This window comes from Stegostoma tigrinum, chromosome 12, assembly GCF_030684315.1.
Source record: "Stegostoma tigrinum isolate sSteTig4 chromosome 12, sSteTig4.hap1, whole genome shotgun sequence".
Lineage (NCBI taxonomy): Eukaryota > Metazoa > Chordata > Chondrichthyes > Orectolobiformes > Stegostomatidae > Stegostoma > Stegostoma tigrinum.
In genome coordinates this window covers 70895043-70918389 of record NC_081365.1, presented here as the reverse complement: position 1 = coordinate 70918389, position 23347 = coordinate 70895043, and the positions used below count along the sequence as shown (strand labels likewise).

Sequence of the window (23347 nt, the reverse complement as noted above, 5' to 3'; positions counted from 1 at the left end):
CCAGTGTGGGAATGGAACCCACACTGTTGGCATCACTGTGCATTGCAAACCATTCAGCTAACCAGCACTCTCTGTATACATCATGTAGGGATAGTGAAAAGACTTTGCATGGACATTGAGAACTGTAGCCAACAGTTGTAAAGGCAGCGATTTGTTTGACTTATGAACTAACTACCAAATTCATCTCTAATTCACCATCAGAATGTTGAACATCTATGCAAGTTCACTCCCACTGCTGTGCAGTGATATTGTGGCATAGAAGAAGAAAGAACTTTTAATCAAACCAAAAACTAGCAAGAATTGATCTGTTTGCTCTGTAATTCATCAATCCAGCAGAGGCAGGCATCTTGCTCTGATCGAGCATTCAGTGCATGAACATCACTCCCTGAGGGAGAACATCATCCTAGAAATGAACAGACAATAGTCCACTGACAACAACTCATTAAAAGACCTGAACACCTTTAAAACAGTGGATGAAACGCATGTTCAGAGATGGATGAAAGTGGGACAAACTCGAGTGATCATAGCTTTGGTCATGATAGATCATTCTCATTTTTGATCATGTTTCTTGTATAATCTGAGTGACATGTAACTATATGTTTTTTTTCCTTTATTCATTAATGGATAAGGGCATCGCTGGCTAGGCAGCCCATCCCTAATTGCTCGGAAGGCAGTTCAGAGTCAACCATATTGCTGTGGGTCTGGAGTCACATGTGGGCCAGACCAGGTAAGGATGGCAGTTTCCTTCCCTAAAGGACATTAGTGAACCAGATGAGTTTTTCCTGACAATTGACAATGGATTCATTGTCATCATTAGATTATTAATTCCAGATATTTTACTGAATTCAAATTGCACCATCTGCTGTGACGGGATTTGAACCTGGGTTCCCAGAACTTTATCTGGGTCTCTGGATTAACAGTCCAGTAATAATACCACTAGGCCATCCCCGATAAGGCTTGCAACTTTTTTTGTTTTTAATGAGAACAGGGGATACTTGGAGAAACGTATTTGTATGATGTGTCCCAGCTGGCTTGCTGTAGTCAGGTGATCTCTACCTCTACTGTAACATGCTATCCTTTAAGCTTGAGTAGCCATTAGACACTTCACCTGAAATAGGCACCTAGTGAAATAAGGTTAAGACAGGGATGACCAAAAGCCTGGCCAAAAAGATAGGTTTTAAGGAGCATCTCAAAAGGTGGAGAGAGCGATGAACAGGCAGAGAGAGGAGGGAATGCCAAAATCTAGGACCCAATGGTGGGGCAATGTAATTGCCATGATTGAACGAGGTCAGCCAGGATCCTCATAGAATATGAGTTCTCTGATTGGTGGTGTTAGCCTGGTCCAATCAGGGAGCCCTGGCTGACAGATATAAACAGGACTGCCAGGTGTTCTGAGATAATGGGAACTGCAGATGCTGGAGAATTCCAAGATAATAAAATGTGAGGCTGGATGAACACAGCAGGCCAAGCAGCATCTCAGGAGCACAAAAGCTGACGTTTCAGACCTAGACTCTCTGATGAAGGGTCTAGGCCCGAAACGTCAGCTTTTGTGCTCCTGAGATGCTGCTTGGCCTGCTGTGTTCATCCAGCCTCACATTTTATTATCTGCCAGGTGTTCTGCTCAGTCTAGGAGCCAACTCTGAGCTAGCTGAGTTCATGTCATGTGCTATGCACATGTAAATAAAGGGTGACTTAGTGATGGGGTACCCGCCTTCGTGGTAGTCTGAGGTGTGCAGCTTAGCATTAGAGGAGCACAAAGATCTCGGAAGGTTGCAGAGCTGGACGCGATGCTAGAGATAGGGAGAGCTAGGCCGGTGGAATTTGAAGACCAGCATGAGAACCTTAAAACAGGATGTTGGCAGATCGAGAGATTTTGTCGGTCAGCAAGCACGGAAAAGCTGGGTGAGTAGAATTTGGTGTGTGTTAGGATACAGACAGCAGAGTTTTCACAGGGTCTAAAGGAAAGACGTTGGAATACTCAACTCCAGTGTAACAAGAGCATGAGGCAGCGGTTCAGCAGCAGGTCAGCAGAGGTAGAGTTTGGTCGAATTTCCCTACCTGTTTGCTGTCGGACTGAGGTGGATCTTGCCTGGTACTCCATGGCTCTCCATCCTTGAGGCAGTATTGACAGTGTCACCAAATAGACAGTATCTGGGCATCTTCTCACCAACCACTCCAGCCAATACCGGACCAGAATGTATGCCAACTCGGATCTGATTGTGGAAAAGAATTAACATTCATTATTCACAAGAACCCACCTTCTCAAAAGTCAGTATTTTTACATTAACTCACTGTAGGGTGAAGAATGATCTTTCACGGATCTCCAGTTATTGGTGCCTGGACACTAAGCACAGAATCTCCTGGTAATTTCTACATGAAATTGGAGGAGCTGTACTATCCCATTCCCATGCCTTCCCCCCAACGTTACTGTGTGAAAAATGGAAACAGTCGTTTAAACTTGTTTCACTGTGGGGTCTGCATTTCACCAGTTAAATTTTAAGATGGGAGATTGGGAGAACCTCTTGGATCCTCAGGGCTAAATTGTCAACTTATTGTGAAATTGGTGGTGGATATTTCTAGTAAAATTAATGGAGCCAAGGGAAGCAGCCAAACAAAACTCAGAATTTGAACGCCTTTAGCATCGCATATTTATCTGGGTGGTGTTACTTCTCCATCACATTTTCTAATACAATATTAATCACATCCTGTGGCAAATAGTTCTGCAGTGTTCATAAATTGAGACAGCTATTAGGGTCACATTAATTCAAGCACGGCCCATTCTCAGTTATTGAGCTGATATTCTGCATAGAGCAGCTTAGTTAATAATACTTCAACGTCCATGCTCCTGTACAGAGATATTTGTCAGTCAGAGGATATATATAAATTAGCCTGATTACCCACAACCCCATTCTCAATGACTTTCAAAGTTCCTTGTCAGAAATGCAGGCATCGTGAGCAGGGTCAGCATTAATTGGCCATTTCTCGTCGATCAGAGAAGATTCTGCTGGTCCTCCTCTTGAGACTGATTGGAGGGCTACTTCCATGGTTACCATGGCAACAGATGATTGCTAATCCAATGAAAGTAACTGAGCTCACGATTCATGACTCAGCATACCTTTTTGCTAAAAAAGAGATTGACTACGTTGAATAATACACTACAAGATTACATTACTGCTCCCTGTTCACACAGTAACGAAATCATACCTTACTGACAATGTCCCAAATCCCTCTATCACCAGAAGAGGTTGGCACAGTATTATCCAGTCAGGAGAGTGGTTGGCTGGGAGTCCTGTATATAAATTGCAAACCCCATGGTGTCTCAGGGTTAGGAAGCTTCAAGCAGATTGCTACCTATTGCTCCTCCTCAGCTGTTGAATTGTCACTCCTCCACTTCATTTGGAATGAGCATCAAGGCTAGCAAGGGCTGTAATGTACCATGGTGGGGGGACTTCAATACCCATCACTCAGAATTGGCTTAGTTGTGCCACTACAGACTGAACGGGCCAAGTCCTGTAGGCCAGATCTGTCATATAGGGCTTGCTGTAAGTTGTATTGGAAAAGAAAGAAAACCTTACTTGACCTCACCCTCACCAATGTACTTGTCACAGATGCATCTGTCAATGACAGCATTGGCTGGAGTGACCAGCACACAGTCTCGGTGCAGGTCAAGTATTCACAATGAGGAGAGTGTTCATTATATTGTGTGACAGTACCACTGTGCGAAATGGGAGCATATCAGAACAGACATGGTATGTCAACTGTGGCATCCATACAGTGCACTGGGCCAGCGGCAGCAGCAATTTTATATTCAACAAAAAATGCGTAGACTCATGGCCCACATGTATCCCACTCTACCATTGCCAACTATACTGGTTCAATGGAGACTGCAGGAGGTCATGCCAGGGCCATCACCAGGCATACCTAAAAACCAGGCCCTGTGTATGAAACAACACAAGCGGCATACTATACACAGCTCCACAGCCAACGAGTCAGAGCTATGCTCTGCAGTCTACCACATGTATCGGGAATGCTGACAGGCAATTATGCAACTCACATGTGAAGGATTCTCTGCAAACGTCCCCATCACCAGTGATGGGGAGCGCAGCTCATCAGTGCATAAGACAACGCTGAAAGGATATTAATGATCTTCAGTCACTTCCTGAGGTCCCCAACATTACAGTCTTCAACTAGTTCAGTTCATCCACTGTAATTCCAAAAAATGGCTGAAGACGATTGATACCACAAAGGCCATGGGTCCTGAAAGCATGTGCTTCAAAACTAGTCACACCCCCAACCAACCTGCTCCAGTACAACACACTGCAACTGTTGGCATTTACTCAAATATACAGTTAGATCCTGTCTGCAGAAAATAGAATTCCAATCTGGTCAATTATTGCTCCATTGCAATCATCAGCAAAGGGATGGATGGTCTCATCAACAGTGCAGCCAAGAAGCACTTACTCAGTAACGAACCTGTTCACTGAGGCTCAGATCGCGAGCTTCCAGTGTCACTCTGCTCCAGATCTCTGTGTAGCCATGAACCACACAAGACCTAAGCCGGGTGCTGCTGAGGTGAGAGTGACTGCCCTTGATATCAAGGCTACAGTTTGACTGAGTGTGGCATAAAGGGGCCCAAATAAAACTGGAGTCAATGGGAAGCAGGGGGCGAACTCTCTGCTGGTGTGTACGAAAATGGCTCTTATGTTGGAGGCCAATCATCGCAGCAGTTAGTGCCCCATTACTGGGTCTGGCTCCCCATCCGAAAGTCTGTGCTAGGGGCACTGCAATGGGAAGACAGTACCTAAAAGCAATTTCAAGGGAGTAGGGAGGCGGTAAATCAAATTCCTGTTTGGGAGAGCCACCTTGGTGAACAGGTGCTTAACCCAAATAAGTTGGGGGCCCTATTGACCTGGATGACTAGGCTGCAATCATGGGATTGGATACTTTAACCAACCGGAAAGTCAGGAAGTAAATGGAAGAGTCTTAGCAGCCATTGAAATCAAGTATATCCATCAGTGACCCCCATTAAGGACAGAGGCGGAGGTGGGTACAGGCCATTCGGAGAGGACCTGTGGTTTGGGAAGGATGTGAAGTCTAGGCAGGAGCCCTTCCTGTCCAGGGCCTAGAGGAACGGGCCTATCTCTCCAAGCCCATCAAGAAATAAAGAAACTGCATTTCCCCTGCCCCTCTTCTCACCAGCTGCATCCCTTTGGGTCTCAGTTTAAAATAGCTCTCCAGTCCCACTTGCATCAGTAGGCTCAGGTCTGCAGATTTGAAGAACGACCCTACACCCACCATCCCAGTCTCTGGTGGAGTATCTTTGTTGCCTTTGATGTAGGCTGGGCTTAAGGTTTCAGCCTGTATGAACAAACAGAGATATTCCTTATTCAGCAACTTCACACTTTCTGGATGTAACTTCAGTAGCCAAGCCTGAGGGTATCAGTCTACAGGGAGTGGGGTTGGAGAGGCTGTAGTTTTGTACCTGAATAGGATCGCCCGTAACTGGATTCTTCACACTCCTTGCAGCCATCCTCATTCCCAAGGCAAAGTTGGCGACTCTCTCCGCATGGCTTGCAACAGGAATGGGCACACCTCCAACAACCATGTAGGCATCTCCAATGGTCTCAACCTGCACACAGTCCAAACCAAAAACAGACATCTGTACCTTAGTCCTTAAGGAACCGGACCTCACGTGCATTACCAGCTTGACCCATTTTCCTGGACCCAATCGTGCTCCGCCCCATCTTTTGTTCTGTCACAATCAAAACCTTTTCCCAAAATTACACGCTGCTCTGATACGGGGCTTGAAGACAAAACCAATATTGACCCCTGGCACCATGAGCCTGAATGAAGTTGTATGCAATTAAAGTTTCTACTTTTATTTCCAGTGTAATTAAGTCGGTGTCAAATACATAGACATGCAAAGAACAGGTCACAAACAGCTGGTCGGGGGGGATCAACTCCTAACAACATACCATGTCCTTTCACTTGGGTCATTTGTTACCCTTCAGTGGCATGGGTCAATGGTACCCCTAGGCCGGCCCTGACAACCAACACTCCATTCAGCAAATTTAGTAACAAGACTACAAATGCTATAAGCTCTGAGGAAACGCTAGGGGCACACACCCGGTCAGTCTAGCTCACAGTTAGTGCTTATCCAGTTGCTAAGCTGAGAATTAAAGAAAATACCTAAGGACTGGATTTTCCTCTAGAACATTGCCCACAGTCATGTGGAAAATCACAGAGAAATCAGGCAATGAGATCCGCTTCCAAAGCTGCCAGGAATTTCCCACAACCCCTAGTGCTGGGAGTGGTGCAGAAATGATTTCAGGCATTGTGTTGTCATACTCTGGAAAATCTGGCCTGAAAGGATGGTGTGAGCAGACTCAATCATAGCTTTCAAAAGACAATCAGATAAATGATGGGAAAGGAGACATTTGACAGGTCATGGTGAAAGACAGGGAGCGAGTTACAGTCATTGTACAACTCTTTCAAAAAGCGAGCACACAGATTATTGTCTGGATGGTCTGGTTCTATGCTGCAACTGTCTACAGTTTCAACAAATGTCCAATTCTACATAGAGATCATGAATTTCGCCTTTTAACATCATCTTTGTTTGCATTTCTCTAACATTACATTTCCTATCCAATCTGAAACCTCCATTGTTTGCACAGTAGGATTGATAGTTTCCATGTTGTGACCTACAACTCTCTTGAATGTTCCTAGAGCACATGACCCACCTTGTAAACATCATGGACTGTAGTTATACGATCAAAGCGGGAGTACATGGAGTTGAGCATGTGGACAATCTGAATAGGCTCACAGGCAGCACAGATGTTGGTAAAAGTCACTACGTCACTGAAGAGGATGGTGCATTCTTCAAATTCTCCTGTCAGAAAGCACACAACTGTGTCACCACATCATTCACCATTCATCCCCAAACAGGTCCGAGACTGCGTGCAATTATTATTCAAAAGTTCAAGAAAGCTATCTTGGAGAGATCACTAACACATGGAGGAAGTTGATCTGACCATGGACACTGGGCTGGACCAGCTGGGCCGAGTGGCCTCTTGTGTTCTAAGTACTACACAATAATATGAAATTTGGAATTTCCTCTGTTCAACTGCTCAATGTTCGCCCATAACCCAACTTGGCCCACTAACTCCAGCGCTTTCGGACCCAACTCCCCAATCCTCAGCTAAGCCTCATTTCCTGGAACCATCGTGACCCACTCCACCCTCTCACCCCCTGATTTGCCACCCTACTTACCCACTCACATGGTTCCCATTGCCTGTCATCAACCTCTCACCCGATCCCTCTCATCGGCCTGCCACCCTATACCCCTCACATACCTGCCACCCAATCCCATTACCCATGTACCTATCTCCTCGCCCACTATACACTTACTTTCTCTCTATAGCTTTTCAGTGTTGTCTTGGGACACTAGGTGCCTTCACTTACTGGAATGTGGCAGTTAATGCTGCAAGAAGGGGAGCTGTAGATTGGCTTTCCTCTACCCTTGAGAGACTGTAAGATAAGAGACGGGGGTAGGGAAGGCTTGTAAAGGAAAATACTCCACTATCCATCACTAGAATCCCAAACAAATGCATGATAATATTCAAAGAAATATTAAAACCATGGTCCTGATAGAGGAAGTGAAAAGTACCTTGCACAACCTTGAAACCTCCCAAAATACTACACAGCCAATAAAGCACCACAGCTAAAGAGAACATGGTAGCCAATGTGACGCAGCAGCGTGTCTGCGGAGTGGGAAATCTGTCTCAGTGTTGTTAGTTGGGGAACAAGTTAAGGGGCACCAATTTGAGACTGAGATCAGCAATTTGAGAGTCTTTGGAAACCCATGCCACAGGGAGCTGGGAGGCACAGTCCTTGTGTATGCTTTGGGGCTGAGATGGATAGATTCTTGATCAGTCAGGGAATCAAAGGTTATGGGGAATGGGCAGCAAACTGGACGTTAGGAATACTGGATCAACCATTGTTCTTTTGAATGATGGAGCAGCTCAAGAGGCCAAATGGCTTACTCCTGTCTTTATTTCTAAAAGAAAATGAAAGAAAGTGTACATGAGTTAGAACACTGTGCCTGTAAAGTGCTTTAGAATGGCCAATGGCCATGAGAGCCATATGAATTCGTATTCTTTTCATGTCAAAAGCCAGTTCAGTTTTACTCTGCATATTAAAATATTCATAATGAGCATCAAAATTGCCTAAGTACAGACTTCCTGCAGGATGAAAACTGGATCTCAGTTTGGTCCTTATCAGATGTGAGGGGACCAGCAGAAGGAATAGTCAGAGTATAGGTTAACCCCACAGTATGTTACTCTGAGATGCCAAAAGTTCAGAATTAAATCAGAATTAAACCCATCTTTTCAACATTGCTTTGCGGAATGAGGCAATGAATAAAAATGGCACACAGAGATAGGGAAAGTTGAAGAGCCAAGGCCCCAAAACTAAACACACTCAATAAATGCAATTCAGACCAATGTCAAAGGAGCGCTACTTAGCAGTGACTATTCTGGTTTGTGTGTTAGCCATAACTCAATGTGCTGCCCACCTAAACCTGGAGTGGAGGAATACAGCACAGTGGCAGGTTCCACCTTTTAAATGGCATCTTCGTGCAAGGTCTCGCCTGTTCTGTTAGGTGGGCTTAATAGATTTTAGGGCACCACGACAAGTGTAAGGCATCAGGGTCAACATTTGTCACCAGGAGAGTAACTTAGCTCATTACTGTGTGTGTGGAACATTACAAAGTGAACTGTTGATTTATCTTTGCTTTCCAAAAGTGATGGCACTTCAAAGGTGTGCTTGAGTGACCTTGAAGTGATGTAGGATTTCCTGATTACAAGTGCCTGGTTTTCCTGCAGAAGGTCTGGTGTTAAAGTCGGAAGAGACACTCCTTACCTGCTTCAACCTGTTTGCCTTCCTTGAGCTGAATGGCCACATGTTCAGGGAGCATGGCGTATAGCAGCACCTCGGTTTTCTTCTTCTCCACCTCCAAATTCTTGGAGAGGATTCTCAGCTCCTCCTTCTTACGTTCGAGCTGATTAGACAGCTCAATTTCCGCCAGCCTCTGCTGGTTGAGGAGGATAAGGTCTCGTGTTGTGTCGTGCTGGGCTATGTCTGCAATGTACATCCCTGTCTCCTCCAGTTCTTGGAGACAGTGCAGCTGCGGTGAGCACAGGTAAATCATACACCGGATCGATCCCATCCACAGCATCTGCCCTGGGGAAAAGACAGCAAAATGGAAACTGCATCAGAGATGTGCCAACTGGCAAAATAACTTAATGATGCATGCAAAATGTAACTTGTAATGCTTCTATATGAATGATATATAATTTATTTTAGTATCACATTTGGAGATTGGATTTTGAATTGGTGGCATATGAGTGTTAGTTGCTTTTGTGAAGAGTTTCCTTTCATAAAAAAGGGTCAGACAGTCCTTCTAGAACAGTGATATAATCCAGTGTGGCTCAGAAAACAAGTGCCTGTAGATTCCTACGGTGTATTAATGAAAAAAAGTTTATACTCTGGTGGTTTAATACAGGTGGGTAAACGTAGAAGCCCATTAATTGACTTTCAGTCCAGAATAATCAAAGTTTGATTTTAGTTTAGAAAACCCAGCAATTAAAATCTTTTTAGGGCAACTCAGAGAAAACTTACCTGAGTCCAGAATTAACTTTCGTTTTCTTTTCAGGAATATGGGACAGTTCAGAGAAAACACAGTTACCTCAGTGGGACTGTTTCGTTTGTGAAGCTTCCACATTGAGGTGCTGGAGAGAGCATGCAAACCTCCAGAAAACTAATCCATCCTAGCCTCCCAGCATCACCTGCCCGAATGTGGGATAATCTACAGATTGGTCATTTAACCAACTCAGGGCCCATTGCACCAGAGTGGGGGTGGATAATTCCCATAACCTGTATGGGGAGGGGTGTGGGGGCTATTATTTCAGCAGTCCCTGTAGAGGCTGGAGCATGATATTGGGAAGTTAAGACGAATTCCCATTTTGAAAGACCGTACCTCGGAGTTTCAGGATTGGTTGAGTTTTCCAAGACAGTGGCATCATTTCTCTCCGTGTTTCCAGTACAAACTGACTGTTGATAAATTTTCTAATGCTGGAAATGGTAAAAGACAGTGCTGGATGGGTGATTGTGAAGTAGTCATCAACTCAAATATTCATTGCCTGTAGTCCTGGTACATGCTTCTGGATATTCACTCCCGCCTGCTTGACCTTTAGCTACAGCGAGAAGAAATTCACGTTAATTGGTACTTTCCAATCTGAAGATGGTTTCACATCCTTTAGCTGAAGCAAGCAAAATCATCACAACAGAGGCTATCAGGTGCAACAATGAAACCACAGATCAATGTGTTCATTGTGTTTCAATGCTGACATTAGCTATTCAATTTAAACAAGCCAGTTCTCGATCGTAGCACTCTCATCAATGAAGTAGGAGGTCAGAGGTTCAAACCCCACTCCAGGAATAGAGAAAAACATAATTCAGGCTGACGCCCCAGCCAGCACATCTGCATGGTCAGGGGAGCTGACTTTTCAGTGAAGTGTTAAACCAAGCTCCTGCCTGCCCTTTCAGCCACGTGTATAAGGCCCCAGGGTGCCACTGCTTCACTGAAGAACAGTGAAGGCCTCTCGTCACAGCAAGCATTTATCCTTTGAACCGGCGTGGCCACTTCTCTGATTGTTGTTTGTGGGGCACCTGCACAGGCAGATTGGCATATTTCCCTCCTCTACAACAACAACCAAAGTTCAACAAAGTACCTCACTGGTCAGGAAACGATTCTAGATGCATGGAGATGGAGCAAAGTGCAATATAAATCCAATTCTATCTTTCTTTCATCTCTATAACTCTCTTGTCTGGTTCAACATATTTGGCAACAGCAGTATAACTTACCCGGAGTGAGTGGCTGTGTTTTTTTTTAACAGAAGCGTAATAATGTCTGAATATTCCTTTAACCATCCAATGGTTTCCAAATTATAAGATAACATGTAGGTACTAACCTCTGTGCTTGATCAACTAATGGTCACAGAGAATTGTCATTGAAATCAAGTCTCATAATCAACAGAACAGATAATGACTTGCACTTATCTTTTCCCCACCTTAAAATATCCAAAAATGCTCTACAACAAAGGAAGAGTTGTCTTGCTGTAATTGTTGCTGTAATGTAAGAAATGCAGTAGCCAATTTGTACAATCTCAATGTGATCATTTTGTGACATTGGTTGAGTGGTTGAGGGCATTTTGGAGAGATCCCCTGCTCTCATTCAAAATAGCACGAAAGTTTATTTGAAAAAAATCTTTCTTTTTAAATCCGGCTGATATCAGGAGACCGGGGGCCTCAGAGTTATACCTAATCCAGCAGATAATTTCTCCACTTGTGCAAATATTCCCTCACTACTGCACTGTAATGTCAGCCTTGGTTGTTATAAAACAGGAAACGAAACAAGAGGATCAGTTGGTAAGAGAAAGAAAGAAATGAATATGCAAAATAGGAATGGAAGTAGACCATTCAGCCCCTTGAGCCTGCTCCACCATTCAATAAGATCAGGTCTGATCAGTACATGCTTCAAATTCCACAATCCCATCAGGCCTAGCTAGCCCTTGTTTTCTCGATTCCCCTGCCTAACAAGAATCTATCTTGAACCTTAGCACTTAGGAATAGAGCGTACCTTTGAAACAGAGTAGTAATCAGCAAATTTAAGGTCACGTGTAATACGGACCCACTACATGTCCTGGTTTACGCAAACACAAAACAATTGTCTTATTAGAGCATAAAAGTACAAATTGACTAAATGAGAGGCTGACATGTTTTCATGTTAGCTGACAAATTCCCAACCTTGGTTGAGTTCAATGAAGGCCTAACAAATTCAATGCCAGTGAGACTGTTTTGATATGTGCTTCACTTGTCATTCCGAGTTTCATAAGGAACAGCGTGAAGTCTGAACACGCACCAGACGAAATGCTATCCACTACTGGGTTGGCTAATCCAGACCCTCTAAGCATTGCAAAAGGACTCAATTTCCTCAATGCTTCCTTCACCACCTTCCCGATCATGACCCATCACAAATTCACCATACACCATTTTTGCTGTCTCTGTCCTTCTAAGTGGTAGAGCGTTGGAGGGCACTATCAGAGGTCACTTGACCAGTAGATGGTGTGCAGCTCATAGATGGCATACACGGATGCCACTGTGAAGGCTGTAGGGATTTCAGTGAGTGGATGTGCATTATGTCACACTTGCCTGTCCTGACTTCCATCTCCCACAACTGCATCCATCTATGTACTCAGTCGAACTGCTTTCAATAATTCCTGACCCCTCTTCCAACTACACACCAATTACGCCCCACCCCCTACAATGTAATTTTCCAAGGAATTTCAGTTTCTGAATCTCAGGCAATCATATAGCTCAGGAACAGCAAAGAAAGTCTTACCTCCTCATCAAAGACAATGTGGAAGGGAAATGCATCACAGAAAGCTTTCCTGTCAATCCAGAGCCTCTCTGGATAAACTGGCTCAAAAGAACATAACAAGTTACCTAGTAATAGGAATACATGAATAATTATTCTACTCTACTATACAATTCATGAGTTTATATATGTTATATATGTATACATATGTAGAGGAACTAATTACAAGTGGAAAGTCCAACCTTCCAATAAGCAATGACTGTAGTGGAGCAACTTGCAGGTGGAGAATTAGAGAGAGATAGCAAGAACTGCCAATTCTGGGAGTCAGAGATAATGAAGTACAGAGCTGGAGGAACACAGCAGGCCAGGCAGCGTCAGACAAGCAGGCAAGCTGACGTTTTCGGTTGGGGCCCTTCTTCAGAAAATTTTTTTTTTCTCTCTGAAGAAGGGTCTTTACCAAAACATCAGTTTTGCTCCTCCTCTGATGCTGCCTGGCCTGCTGTGTTCCTCCAGCTCCACACTGTGTTATTAGGTGAAGAAATACCGTATTTGATAAATCAGAGGCAAAATTCTGAGCTCAAAATAGACTTTGGGCCCCATACCGACTTGAATTGTAATTAGGAATGAAAAAGTTAGGAGTTCATTCCCATTGTGATGGTACTGATGGATCAGTTTAAATCCCACCCCACCACACGAACAAAGTAGGGAATTCTCCCAGTATACCATTAACATTTCAGCCTGAATTATCAAAAACATGACATTACATGGCTTTGTTTCATCTCAGGGCTGTGGTCAAAATAGCACTGCCCTTCCTGATATACAAGCCTGTACTTTAACTGGGTATTGATTGGATTTGAAGTGCCGCTACCAACCTTTTACAGGAATACTAATATAAAGACATGGAAAGTAGGATTATTTTCATTGGAGCATATCAGCCTAAAAGAATGAAATGATATATTCATAGAATCCCTATAATGTGGAAGTAGGTCTTTCAAGTCATCAAGTTCACACCAACTCTCCGAAGAGCATTCAATACAGACCCACTCTATCCCTGTAACCCTGCAATTCCCATAGCTTATCCACCTAGCCTGCACATCCTGTGTTAGCTGAAAGATATTGGTGCCAACTGGGAATCTCAACTAGAATTCTGTTGACAGGTAGAAATGTCAGTTAATAAAGTGTGAAGCTGGATGAACACAGCAGGCCAAGCAGCATCTCAGGAGCACAAAAGCTGACGTTTCGGGCCTAGACCCTTCATCAGAGAGCTCTCTGATGAAGGGTCTAGGCCCAAAACGTCAGCTTTTGTGCTCCTGAGATGCTGCTGGGCCTGCTGTGTTCATCCAGCTTCACACTTTATTATCTTGGATTCTCCAGCATCTGCAGTTCCCATTATCTCTGAGAAATGTCAGTTAATTCAGTCTCATTTAGTAGATCATTTCAACTAGTTTCTATTGACCTTTCCTTTCTAACTTTGGCATAGTTCTTGCCTTGATCACTAACTCAGTAAATTCCAGTCTTACAGCTCTTTAAATCTTGTACCCATGACCTTTCATTCTTAAATATGACCCATTGGAAACAGTTGACAGAACAATAGATTAGTTAGCTAGTAAACAGTAACTGTTCCAATACAGTAACATCCCACAAACACACCCTTGGCATAAAGCAAATTCAGTAAAAAGGTTGTTTCACATGCAAATCTCTAGTCCAGGAGGAAAAACATCAAGAGAACACTCCGAGAGAGAAAGAGATAGTAGTAAAGAGAGATCGATTCAGCCTCCAAATCCAGCTTCAAGACCCCAGCAACTGCTACTGAAAAACTAAAACTAAAACTCCTGGTCCTGTGGGAGACTGACCCCACCCATTCAGACTGCTTCTATTGTTCCAACTTTAAAATAAAACTCAAGGACTTACGAGTTTTCAACAGACATCTTGGTACCTCTGTCTTAAAAACCTTTCTTTAAGAAAAGGTCACAGTAGACCTCTTAAACTCGTCGTATTATCAAGTATGTTGCCAGAGATTTCTTTAACCAAATAACTTGAAACATAAAGGTAGGGAAATATGAGCAATACAGAGAAAGGAAGGACTTCCCACCGGATGTCTGGTCCTTTTTAAGTTCACTGTTAATGGTTAGTGTGCATGGCTATTCAACATAAGGGAACATACCTTGGTCAAATGTCACAACCCTTCTGAGAATCTCCCAGCGTGACTTTGTCACCGAGCAGTGAGACAGTGCCTGATACTTCTGCTTCATCTTATTCAAATACTTCTCAATCTGCTGGGTAGGCAGTAAAAAACAGAATCAGTTTCTGCAGTGAAGGTTTGGAATACTTTACATTTCTTGGGGACGATTTGAGCAGAAATCAGTGTGACAGATGCTAGGTGGGTCGATAATGAATAAGTGCATTTCTCAGTCAGGTTAACCCACAGCCACAGAGGAACTGAGAAAGCAGTATCAGAGTCTCCAGGAATAAAGATTCAAATCCCTAGTGTTCTACTTTTCCGTAATATTTCTTTGCTCAAACTGAAACAACAGTACTCAGATGAATACTCAGCAGCAATGTCAGTTAAATGACACGATTTATTATAATCATAAGTGTACGGGCCTTACTTGTGTATAATTGCATCAGTAAAAAGCAGACGAGATCAGTCTGCGGTTCAGAGAATATTGTTCTCTAGGTGCCTGACTGAGGACCCCTGTCAGGAGTTGCTCCTAGACGTTTGCTCTGTTCTCTGACTACCTGACTAAGGGTCATCCTTCTCACCGGTATTGGTCCTTAGTTCTCAATGTGACTAGGCTAGCCCCTTCCTCTTTTATACCATCAGAACCTCCTTGTATATCCTCGTACTGGTCACTTCTTACTAATTAACTCCGTGAGTAATTTGGTCAAGCTATTTCTTGCTCTAATCACCTGCTTGTCTGGGACATTGTGTCAGGTTATCTTCTCCAGTAATGGTTGCAGCTGTAAGCTTCTTTTCCGATTTTGTCTGCATGGCAGTTTCTTATGCTCATCTATTACCTTTAAACTCTTGCTATTCCTACTGTATCCTGTTTAATTCAGCTAAGTTAGAGCTATATATTTGTATTAGCACTCTATACTGGGTGCTGCAGTAGGCAAGCTGAGAGAGGATGAGCTTTAAAAATATTTGTATGTTTAAATTTTCTTTGCATTTTTAATTATTTACAATAAAATTATTGGAATGGAGGTGGAGGGATAGGGACAGGCAGCTTTACCAAGAATTATCCAATCAGGTCACAGGGATAGATGTATTAGCCAGCCAATGAGAGGAATAGTGGACCAGGTTGTTGAATCTGGAAGGCTAAGTAAATAAACTTCCAAGAGAACGTCCACACAGAGTGAGAAAGTCTATTAAATGGAGAAGCAGAAAATTTCCTGGGGGAGGCAATGGCCTAGTGGTATTATCTCTGGACTGTTAACCCAGAAACCTAGATAATGTTGTGGGGACCTGGATTCAAATCCCACCTTGGATCTGAATTAAATTTTTTTTTAAAAATCTGGAATTAAGAATCTAATGATGACCATGAATCCATTGTCAATTGTTGGGAAAAATCCACCTGGTTCACCAACATCTTTTAGGGAAGCAAACTGCCATCCTTACCTGGTCTGGCCTACATGTGACACCAGATCCACAGCAATGTAGTTGACTCTGGGCAATTAGGGATGGGCAATAAATGCTGCCTAGCCAGCAATGCCCACATCCCATTAATGAATAAAGGAAACAGAAAGTTTATATACAGACCTTTAATGCACACATAGCAAATTTTTCTTTGCTATTTTCAAGGAAATGATGTGTGAGTCACTGTCTGAAAGGCCAGTGGAAACAGAACCCATTGTAACTTTCAAAAGGAACTTGAAAAAGGACCGTTTTCAGGACTATCAGTAAAATATAGCGAGTGGGACCAAATGGGTAGTTTTTCCAAAGAGGTCATGACGAATGATAGGCTGGATGGCCACTCTCTTTTTGTCACATCATTGTATGGCTTTAAAAAGCTCGTGAAGTCAGAAACAGTTGAGCTATACCCTGGGCAGTCTCCAAGAAGCTTTTGAAGATTTGCTGCAGTTTTGCTGCACAATTTGCAGGACCTACCTGTTCATCCGGCACAGTTTCCTCAGCCCATGTGCTTGTTCCTGGCCTGTCCCTCCATCGCTCCGACAGCTTCTTTTGGACAATGAGAAAAACCACATGCTCCATTCTTTCCATTCCTTCATCCTCTTCTGACTGGTTAAGAATTTCCATCTCCACCTCCGTGTCAAAGAAATCTTTGGCGACAGCCTGTATGATCCCTGGAGCACAGACATGCAAAAACGAAGTGATGTGATTTAATTCGACATCACTGTGATTTCCTCCCTGAGACACAAAGAGTCATTGGGCTGAGTGAGGAGAAAAGAACTGAACAGGGAGATGGCATATTTGCTGTAGAGCAAGTCTGAGTTTCCTTCCAGCTACCTGAATACACAAACTAGACCCAAACTCCAGCACTGTGAAAGCAATTACCAATCTATCTGGCTGTCTTTCCTTCTGCATGCAGTAAGGTAAATGTGCTGCTCCTCACTTCCATGCCCTCTCTGAGCAGTATCCAAGTAATCTCTAACCGCCCAGGTGTACAGATGAATATCTACCGCAAGATTTCATAAATATTTCCAGGCAGCGGACACTAACATAAGGGCAAAAGTAAAAAGTAGAACAAAGTAAAAAGCACAAACCATACAGCATCCCCACCACGTCTGATGATAAATTCTTCAAAAGCTGGACCCGTGGTTCAGCTTCCCAGAGACAAAATATGTCCAATTTTGAAAACCCGTATGAAATAACAAACAAACAGGCTTTCCGCCTCTCTTCTCCCAAAGTTACATTATGGGGAGCCGGAGCGGCTCTGAGAAAATTTTGAGACAGAACTTCTGTGCCACCGCGAAAAGAAAGCGCTGGATAGGTAACGCGAAGGGAGAGTGGGAAACAGAGCAATCGACTGCTCTGGGAACTATCTGTCCTCTGTGGCCGATTAGACACAATCTGATTGAAGGCTGGAACAGGCTCAAAGGGCTGAATGGCCTACTTCTGTTCCAATATGCATGCACTATTTAACAAACAGAAAATGCTTACAATCTTACTGACAATTGAAAACTGGTTGCCTGTGAAGAACAGCTTTCACCTGGAACTATATGGCACAGCCCTCTTCTCTCAGAATAGTAATGAAGCCACATCTCTCCACCTTCCGTCCTTTCCACTCGAAAAGATGGTGCTTTCATTTCCTGGCAATCAAACAGCACCGAACCTTCTATCAGTTGATTTATTCATTCCAACATACATATTTGTTTGCAGAGCAGGAACAAAATGACCAATGCTCTGACTCTGAGTTCATGGTTTGAGGAGCACTAGGGACGTTGCTGTAAAGGGGGGCTAATTTGATGGCTCATTCAGAGAGTCAGTGCAGGGAAAATGGTCTCTAACTTGGCAGCAGAAAAATACAGACAGTCAATTTTGAGCAACCGTCATATGATTTTAGAACCTGGGACCTTCATTGGCTAAAATGGCTTGGAGACTGAATAACATTGACTTGAAATTGCTGCAGAAATCAGCTGATGTTAAGTATAACCAACTTTATCAAAAAAACTTTGTAAAATAAACAAATATGGATAGGAAGTACTTGAGAACCCTCTAGAAGAGTCATATTGATCTCAAAACATTAACTTTGTTTCTCTCTCCACAGATGCTGGCAGACTTGCTGAGTTCCTCCAGTACTTTTTGGTTTTATTTCAGATTTCTGGCAGTATTTTGCTTTTATTTGGGATAAACAAAGACAACATGAGTCAAAATTAACATGTTCAATGGCCATTGAAACTTAGATCTTATACCTCCTGTTTTAATTATATCTTTACAAATAAATTTCATAATTTGCAGATAAAACAGATACCCACTGATTATCCAGCTTAGATAAAACATTGATTAGAGACAGAGCAATTCATGACTGAGCAGTTGATTCGGCAGAGCAGCAGGGAGAAAGGTACAAATGGAATTGAAACGGGGAAGGTATTTTTGTGTGTGTGTCTGTCTGTGTGTGCATGCGTGTGTGTGTCTGTCTGTCTGTGTGTGCATGTGTGTGTGTGTGTGTGTGTGTGTTTGTGTGTCTGCCTGTGTGCAAGCGCGTGTGTGTGTGCGTGCATGCGTGTGTGTGTCTGTCTCTGTGTGCATGCGTGTGTGTGTGTGTGTGTGTGTGTGTGTGTGTGTGTGTGTGCGTGTCGCACTCTCCTCATTTTCCCTCAGTCTCTCTTGAAGAACTCAACACAACGATAAAGCTAACTGGAGACATACCGTCATGAATTCAAAGATATTTGCAATACTTGCCACTGATGGGTTTCTAAAATGTTTCTAAAATGTCAATTAATCAACCATGGCTTCAGAGATAGTAGGAACTGCAGATGCTGGAGAATCTGGTATAACAAGGTGCAGAGCTGGATGAACACAGCAGGCCAAGCAGCATCAGAGGAGCAGGAAAGCTGACGTCAGCTTTCCTGTTCCTCTGATGCTGCTTGGCCTGCTGTGTTCATCCAGCTCTACACCTTATTAGCTCATAATCAACCCATGGTGTTGGGTTAAAATCTAAAGTATTAAAGACACTTTAAGGCTTTAAAATGATTGTTTTTAATCTTCCTTTCTGACCCTGGCATTTCTCACATTTTTAAATTTTATACCTGTGTTTGTGTGAGTGTTTTTGTGTTTGGTGTCATGGATCTATATTTCTTGATGTAAGCTAGTCATGAAATTGCTCTTCCATTCATTCAAGAAAAGTTTGAGATTGGTTCCTTGATTGGCTCCAATGGAGATGGGACAACTGGAACAAGCCATTAACATCAGCCAAGAAAAGACAAACCCTGCCCAAGACAAGCTAACCACACTTACCCACAAAAATGACAACAACAGAACAGACACATGGATAAGGAGCCTCACCGACAGGAAACTGACAGATGCGGAAAAAGCCGTTCTCACCCGGGGACTGAATTACAACTACAGGGACGCCAACAAAACGGAATTGCTAGCTACACTGGAAGCCACACTCAAGACCAATAATATCATCGAAGTACAACAACAAACACCAGGGACCCGGGCTCGATTCCACCCTCGGGCGACTGTCGCTGCGGAGTTTGCACGTTCTCCCCGTGTCTGCGAGGGTTTCCTCCGGGTGCTCCAGTTTCCTCCCACTGTCCAAAGATGTGCAGGTTAGGTGGATCGGCCATGCTAAATTGCCTGCAGTGTTCAGGGGTGTGTGGGTTATAGGGGGATGGGTCTGGGTGGATTGCTCCAAGGGGCGGTGTGGAATTGTTGGGCCGAAGGGTCTGTTTCCACACTGTAGGGAATCTAATCTAATCTAAAAAAAGACAGACAGTAGTCCCGATACTAACCAGAAGGAGTGAACTCAACACCCTCAACACCCTCAACACACGGGAAAGACAAGCCTTGGACAGATTAAAGAAGGACAAGAACATCACAATACTACCTGCAGACAAAGGGCACGTGACAGTGATAATGAATGAAAGGGACTACATCTCCAAGGCACAAGCATTGTTCGCTGATGAGAACACATACCAGCCAGTACAGACTGACCCAACACCACAACTGGGCAACAAAATCCTCTACACGCTACAAAGACTTAAACAAACAGGTCTGATCAACAAAACAGACTTCTTAAGAATTATACCCGAAGGAACCAACACACCCCGATTCTACGGCCTCCCTAAAGTGCACAAGCCAGAAGTACCCCCCAGACCCATAGTCACCCTAGTCCATCGCACAGATTAGCCAGAGAACTACAAAGGAGACTCAGGCACCTAGTCAACAAGTCACCCCACTCCATCCACTCAACCCAAGAATTCCTCAACTCCATCAAACGCATAAAGATAGAGGATGAAGAGACCATGATATCGTTTGATGTCACCTATTCACATCAATAGACATACCACTAGCAAGGGAAACAATGACAACACTATTTGAACAAGAGCATGACCCCAGTGAAACCATCTCCAAGGACAACATGCTCAAATTATTGGACCTATGCCTGACCACCCACTTCACTTTCAACTGCCAAACATACGAGCAAATCAGTGGGACACCCATGGGATCCCCTATCTCCAGACGCATAGCAGAAGCATTAATGCAAAGACTAGAAAGGACTGCCCTTCTGCAAATCCAACCTAAACTGTGGATATGCTATGTAGAGACACACACACTTATAAAGAACACCCTCACCAGAATAAGATTCACCAGAGAGGAGAAGAACAAACAACTCCCATTCCTGGATGTCATGATAGAGCACAAGACAAATGGGGAACTGCAAATGAAAGTACACCGAGAAACCACACACAGATACCAAGTATTGAACTTCAGTAGTAACCATCCCAGCACACACAAACGAAGCTGCATGCGAACACTATTTAAAAGGGCAACAATGCACTGCAGCAACATTGAACTCTGCCAAGAGGAGGGGGAATACCTGTTCCAGATTTTCAGGTTAATGGATATCCAAAGAACTGGGTCAGAAGATGCACACATGAACAGCATCAGAAAGAATCTACATGCCCTGACACACTCATCACACTACCCTACACATCAGGAACATGTCAAAACTCACCACAAGACTCCTACGACCGCTGGGCATCAGAGTGGCACACAAGCCCACGTCAACCCTACAACGACTGCTCACCCAAAGTAAGGACACACTCCTTGCCATGGAAAGGACCAATGTCATCTACAAGATCCCCTGCAGAGACTGCGAGAAACACTATATCGGACAAACAGGAAGGAAACTAACAACAAGGGTAAATGAACGCCAACTGGTTACAAAAAGACACGACCAGTACTAACTCATCTCAATCCACATGGACAAGGAGAACCACCACTTCAACTGGGACAACACCAAGATCCTGGGACAGGCTCGGCAGAGACAGGCATGAGAATTCCTAGAAGCATGGCACTTGACTGATTCCATATACACTCCACTACGAAGGAAAGCCGGAAGTGAGGCATTCCATCTCGATGGACCCCAGAGTTTAAAAACCAGGTGGGAAAACGCACTGATGCTCCATCAGAGGCTGCTCTGAGGATGTTACCCAGCATGGTAACAAAACATCTGCAAAACAACAAACTAGCTCGGCGAGCCAACCAACCTCAACATCCACAACCCGAGCTACAGATCTACTCCAATACCTTAGGTTCGTTCCTTATTTGATTCTGGCCAGCTAGCAATCTACATATGCAATGGAATGAGGTAGAGCTACGAGCTAAAAAAGAATTTCAAAATCATTTCTGTGGCCAGCAGAGAAGGGGAATGGTTCACCTTCCATACCAATTTTGCTGCAGCATTTTACAGTTCTCTCTGCACTACAATTAAATGAGGTTTAAAACTGACCTCATGAAGTCCTTATAACAATTGGAAACCTAATAGCCTTTCAATATAGGGCACTCGGATACTTGGCAGTGTCACAGAATTCAAAACAGAAATCAAAGTAGAAGTTGTGTTTCAAATACTTGGTGAGCTGCTCGGAGCAAGGCGACCAGATTTCCCAAAGTCAAAACTAGACCAGATTGAAAAGTCCAGGAAAGGAGGAGCTTCTGTGATGATTGATATGTTGGGTGATCAGTGTCTGGGGAGAAGTAGTTGAAGATGTAAGGTAATGTGGTGATATCACCCAGAATATGTTGAGCTACTTGGCAGCCCTTTCAGGGCCCCAATTATTGAAGGCGACAATTACCAACCACATCATTTTGTTTCAATGTGATCCCTGCCTCATTTTCTTTAAAAATCCACTCTGAGGCCTTGTTTGCCACAAGATCCGGAACCCTCTATTCTGCCAAGGGCTATTTCATTCGCACCCAGACCCACATGAATTAGGCAAACCATCTTTCTACAAGGAGTTTGGTTGAACGTATGATGTCTCCAGCAAATGCACCTGCCACCTTCCTCAGCACTGATTTCTGGTTTACCAGTGGGCAGTATCTGACTACCTCTTCATTGTGGTTTGAGGTTGGTGGATATCACTGTCAATTGTCTGCTGTCACCTAGACGCTGATTCCCATCCAGTTCCCCGGAGGCCCTGGGAACACTATTTAAAAGGTGGATGTGGGCAATTATCCCCATAACCTCCTAAAAAATTACTCTCATTGCTTCCCATTAACCATTCCCTGCCTCTGGTTCTATCTTCTTTACCCCTGCAGGCCACTCCTCTCCTTCTCCTTCAGAGGTCTCTAACTCTCCTCTCCCTCTCCCTCTCCCTGACAGGCCGTATTCTCTCCCCCATCTCTCTCATCAGCCTTATGCTGCCCACCTTCCTCACTGATCTCATTCTATCCCTCCCCTCACTGGACTCATTAACTATTCTGTCTCCCATACTGGTTCATAAGAACATAAGAAACAGGAGCAGGACTAGGCTATCTGGCCCATTGAGCCTGCTCCGCCATTCAACGAGATCGTGGCTGATCGTTTTATGGACTCACTTCACTTACCCGCCCGTTCAACATAGCCCTTAATCCCCTTTCTGTTCAAAAATCTATCTTCCTTTGCTTAAAAACATTCAACGAGGTAGCCTCAACTGCTTCCCTGGGCAGGGAATTCCACAGGATCACAACCCTCTGGGTGAAGAGGTTCTTCCTCAACTCAGTCCTAAATCTGTGGTAATGGGAACTGCAGATGCTGGAGAATCCAAGACAACAAAGTGTGGAGCTGGATGAACACAGCAGGCCAAGCAGCATCTCAGGAGCACAAAAGCTAATGTTTCGGGCCTAGACCCTTCATCAGAAAGGGGGATGGGGAGAGGGAACTGGAATAAATAGGGAGAGAGGGGGAGGCGGACAGAAGATGGAGAGAAAACAAGGTAGGTAGAGAGGAGAGTATAGGTGGG

At 43.9% G+C, this 23347-nt stretch overlaps 1 protein-coding gene across 1 annotated transcript in view; it reads right to left on the bottom strand.

Annotated features, from left to right (window-relative positions):
• The window catches only part of LOC125457269 (guanylate cyclase soluble subunit beta-2-like), a 53972-nt gene that overhangs the window by 10718 nt on the left and 19907 nt on the right, over positions 1-23347 (bottom strand). Inside the window, 9 exon segments of the mRNA XM_048541258.2 lie at positions 2059-2213; positions 5483-5629; positions 6741-6889; positions 8920-9240; positions 10037-10253; positions 12461-12564; positions 14601-14712; positions 16545-16741; positions 17608-17707. Of these exon segments, the coding sequence (XP_048397215.2) occupies positions 2059-2213; positions 5483-5629; positions 6741-6889; positions 8920-9240; positions 10037-10253; positions 12461-12564; positions 14601-14712; positions 16545-16741; positions 17608-17707 (1502 nt within the window).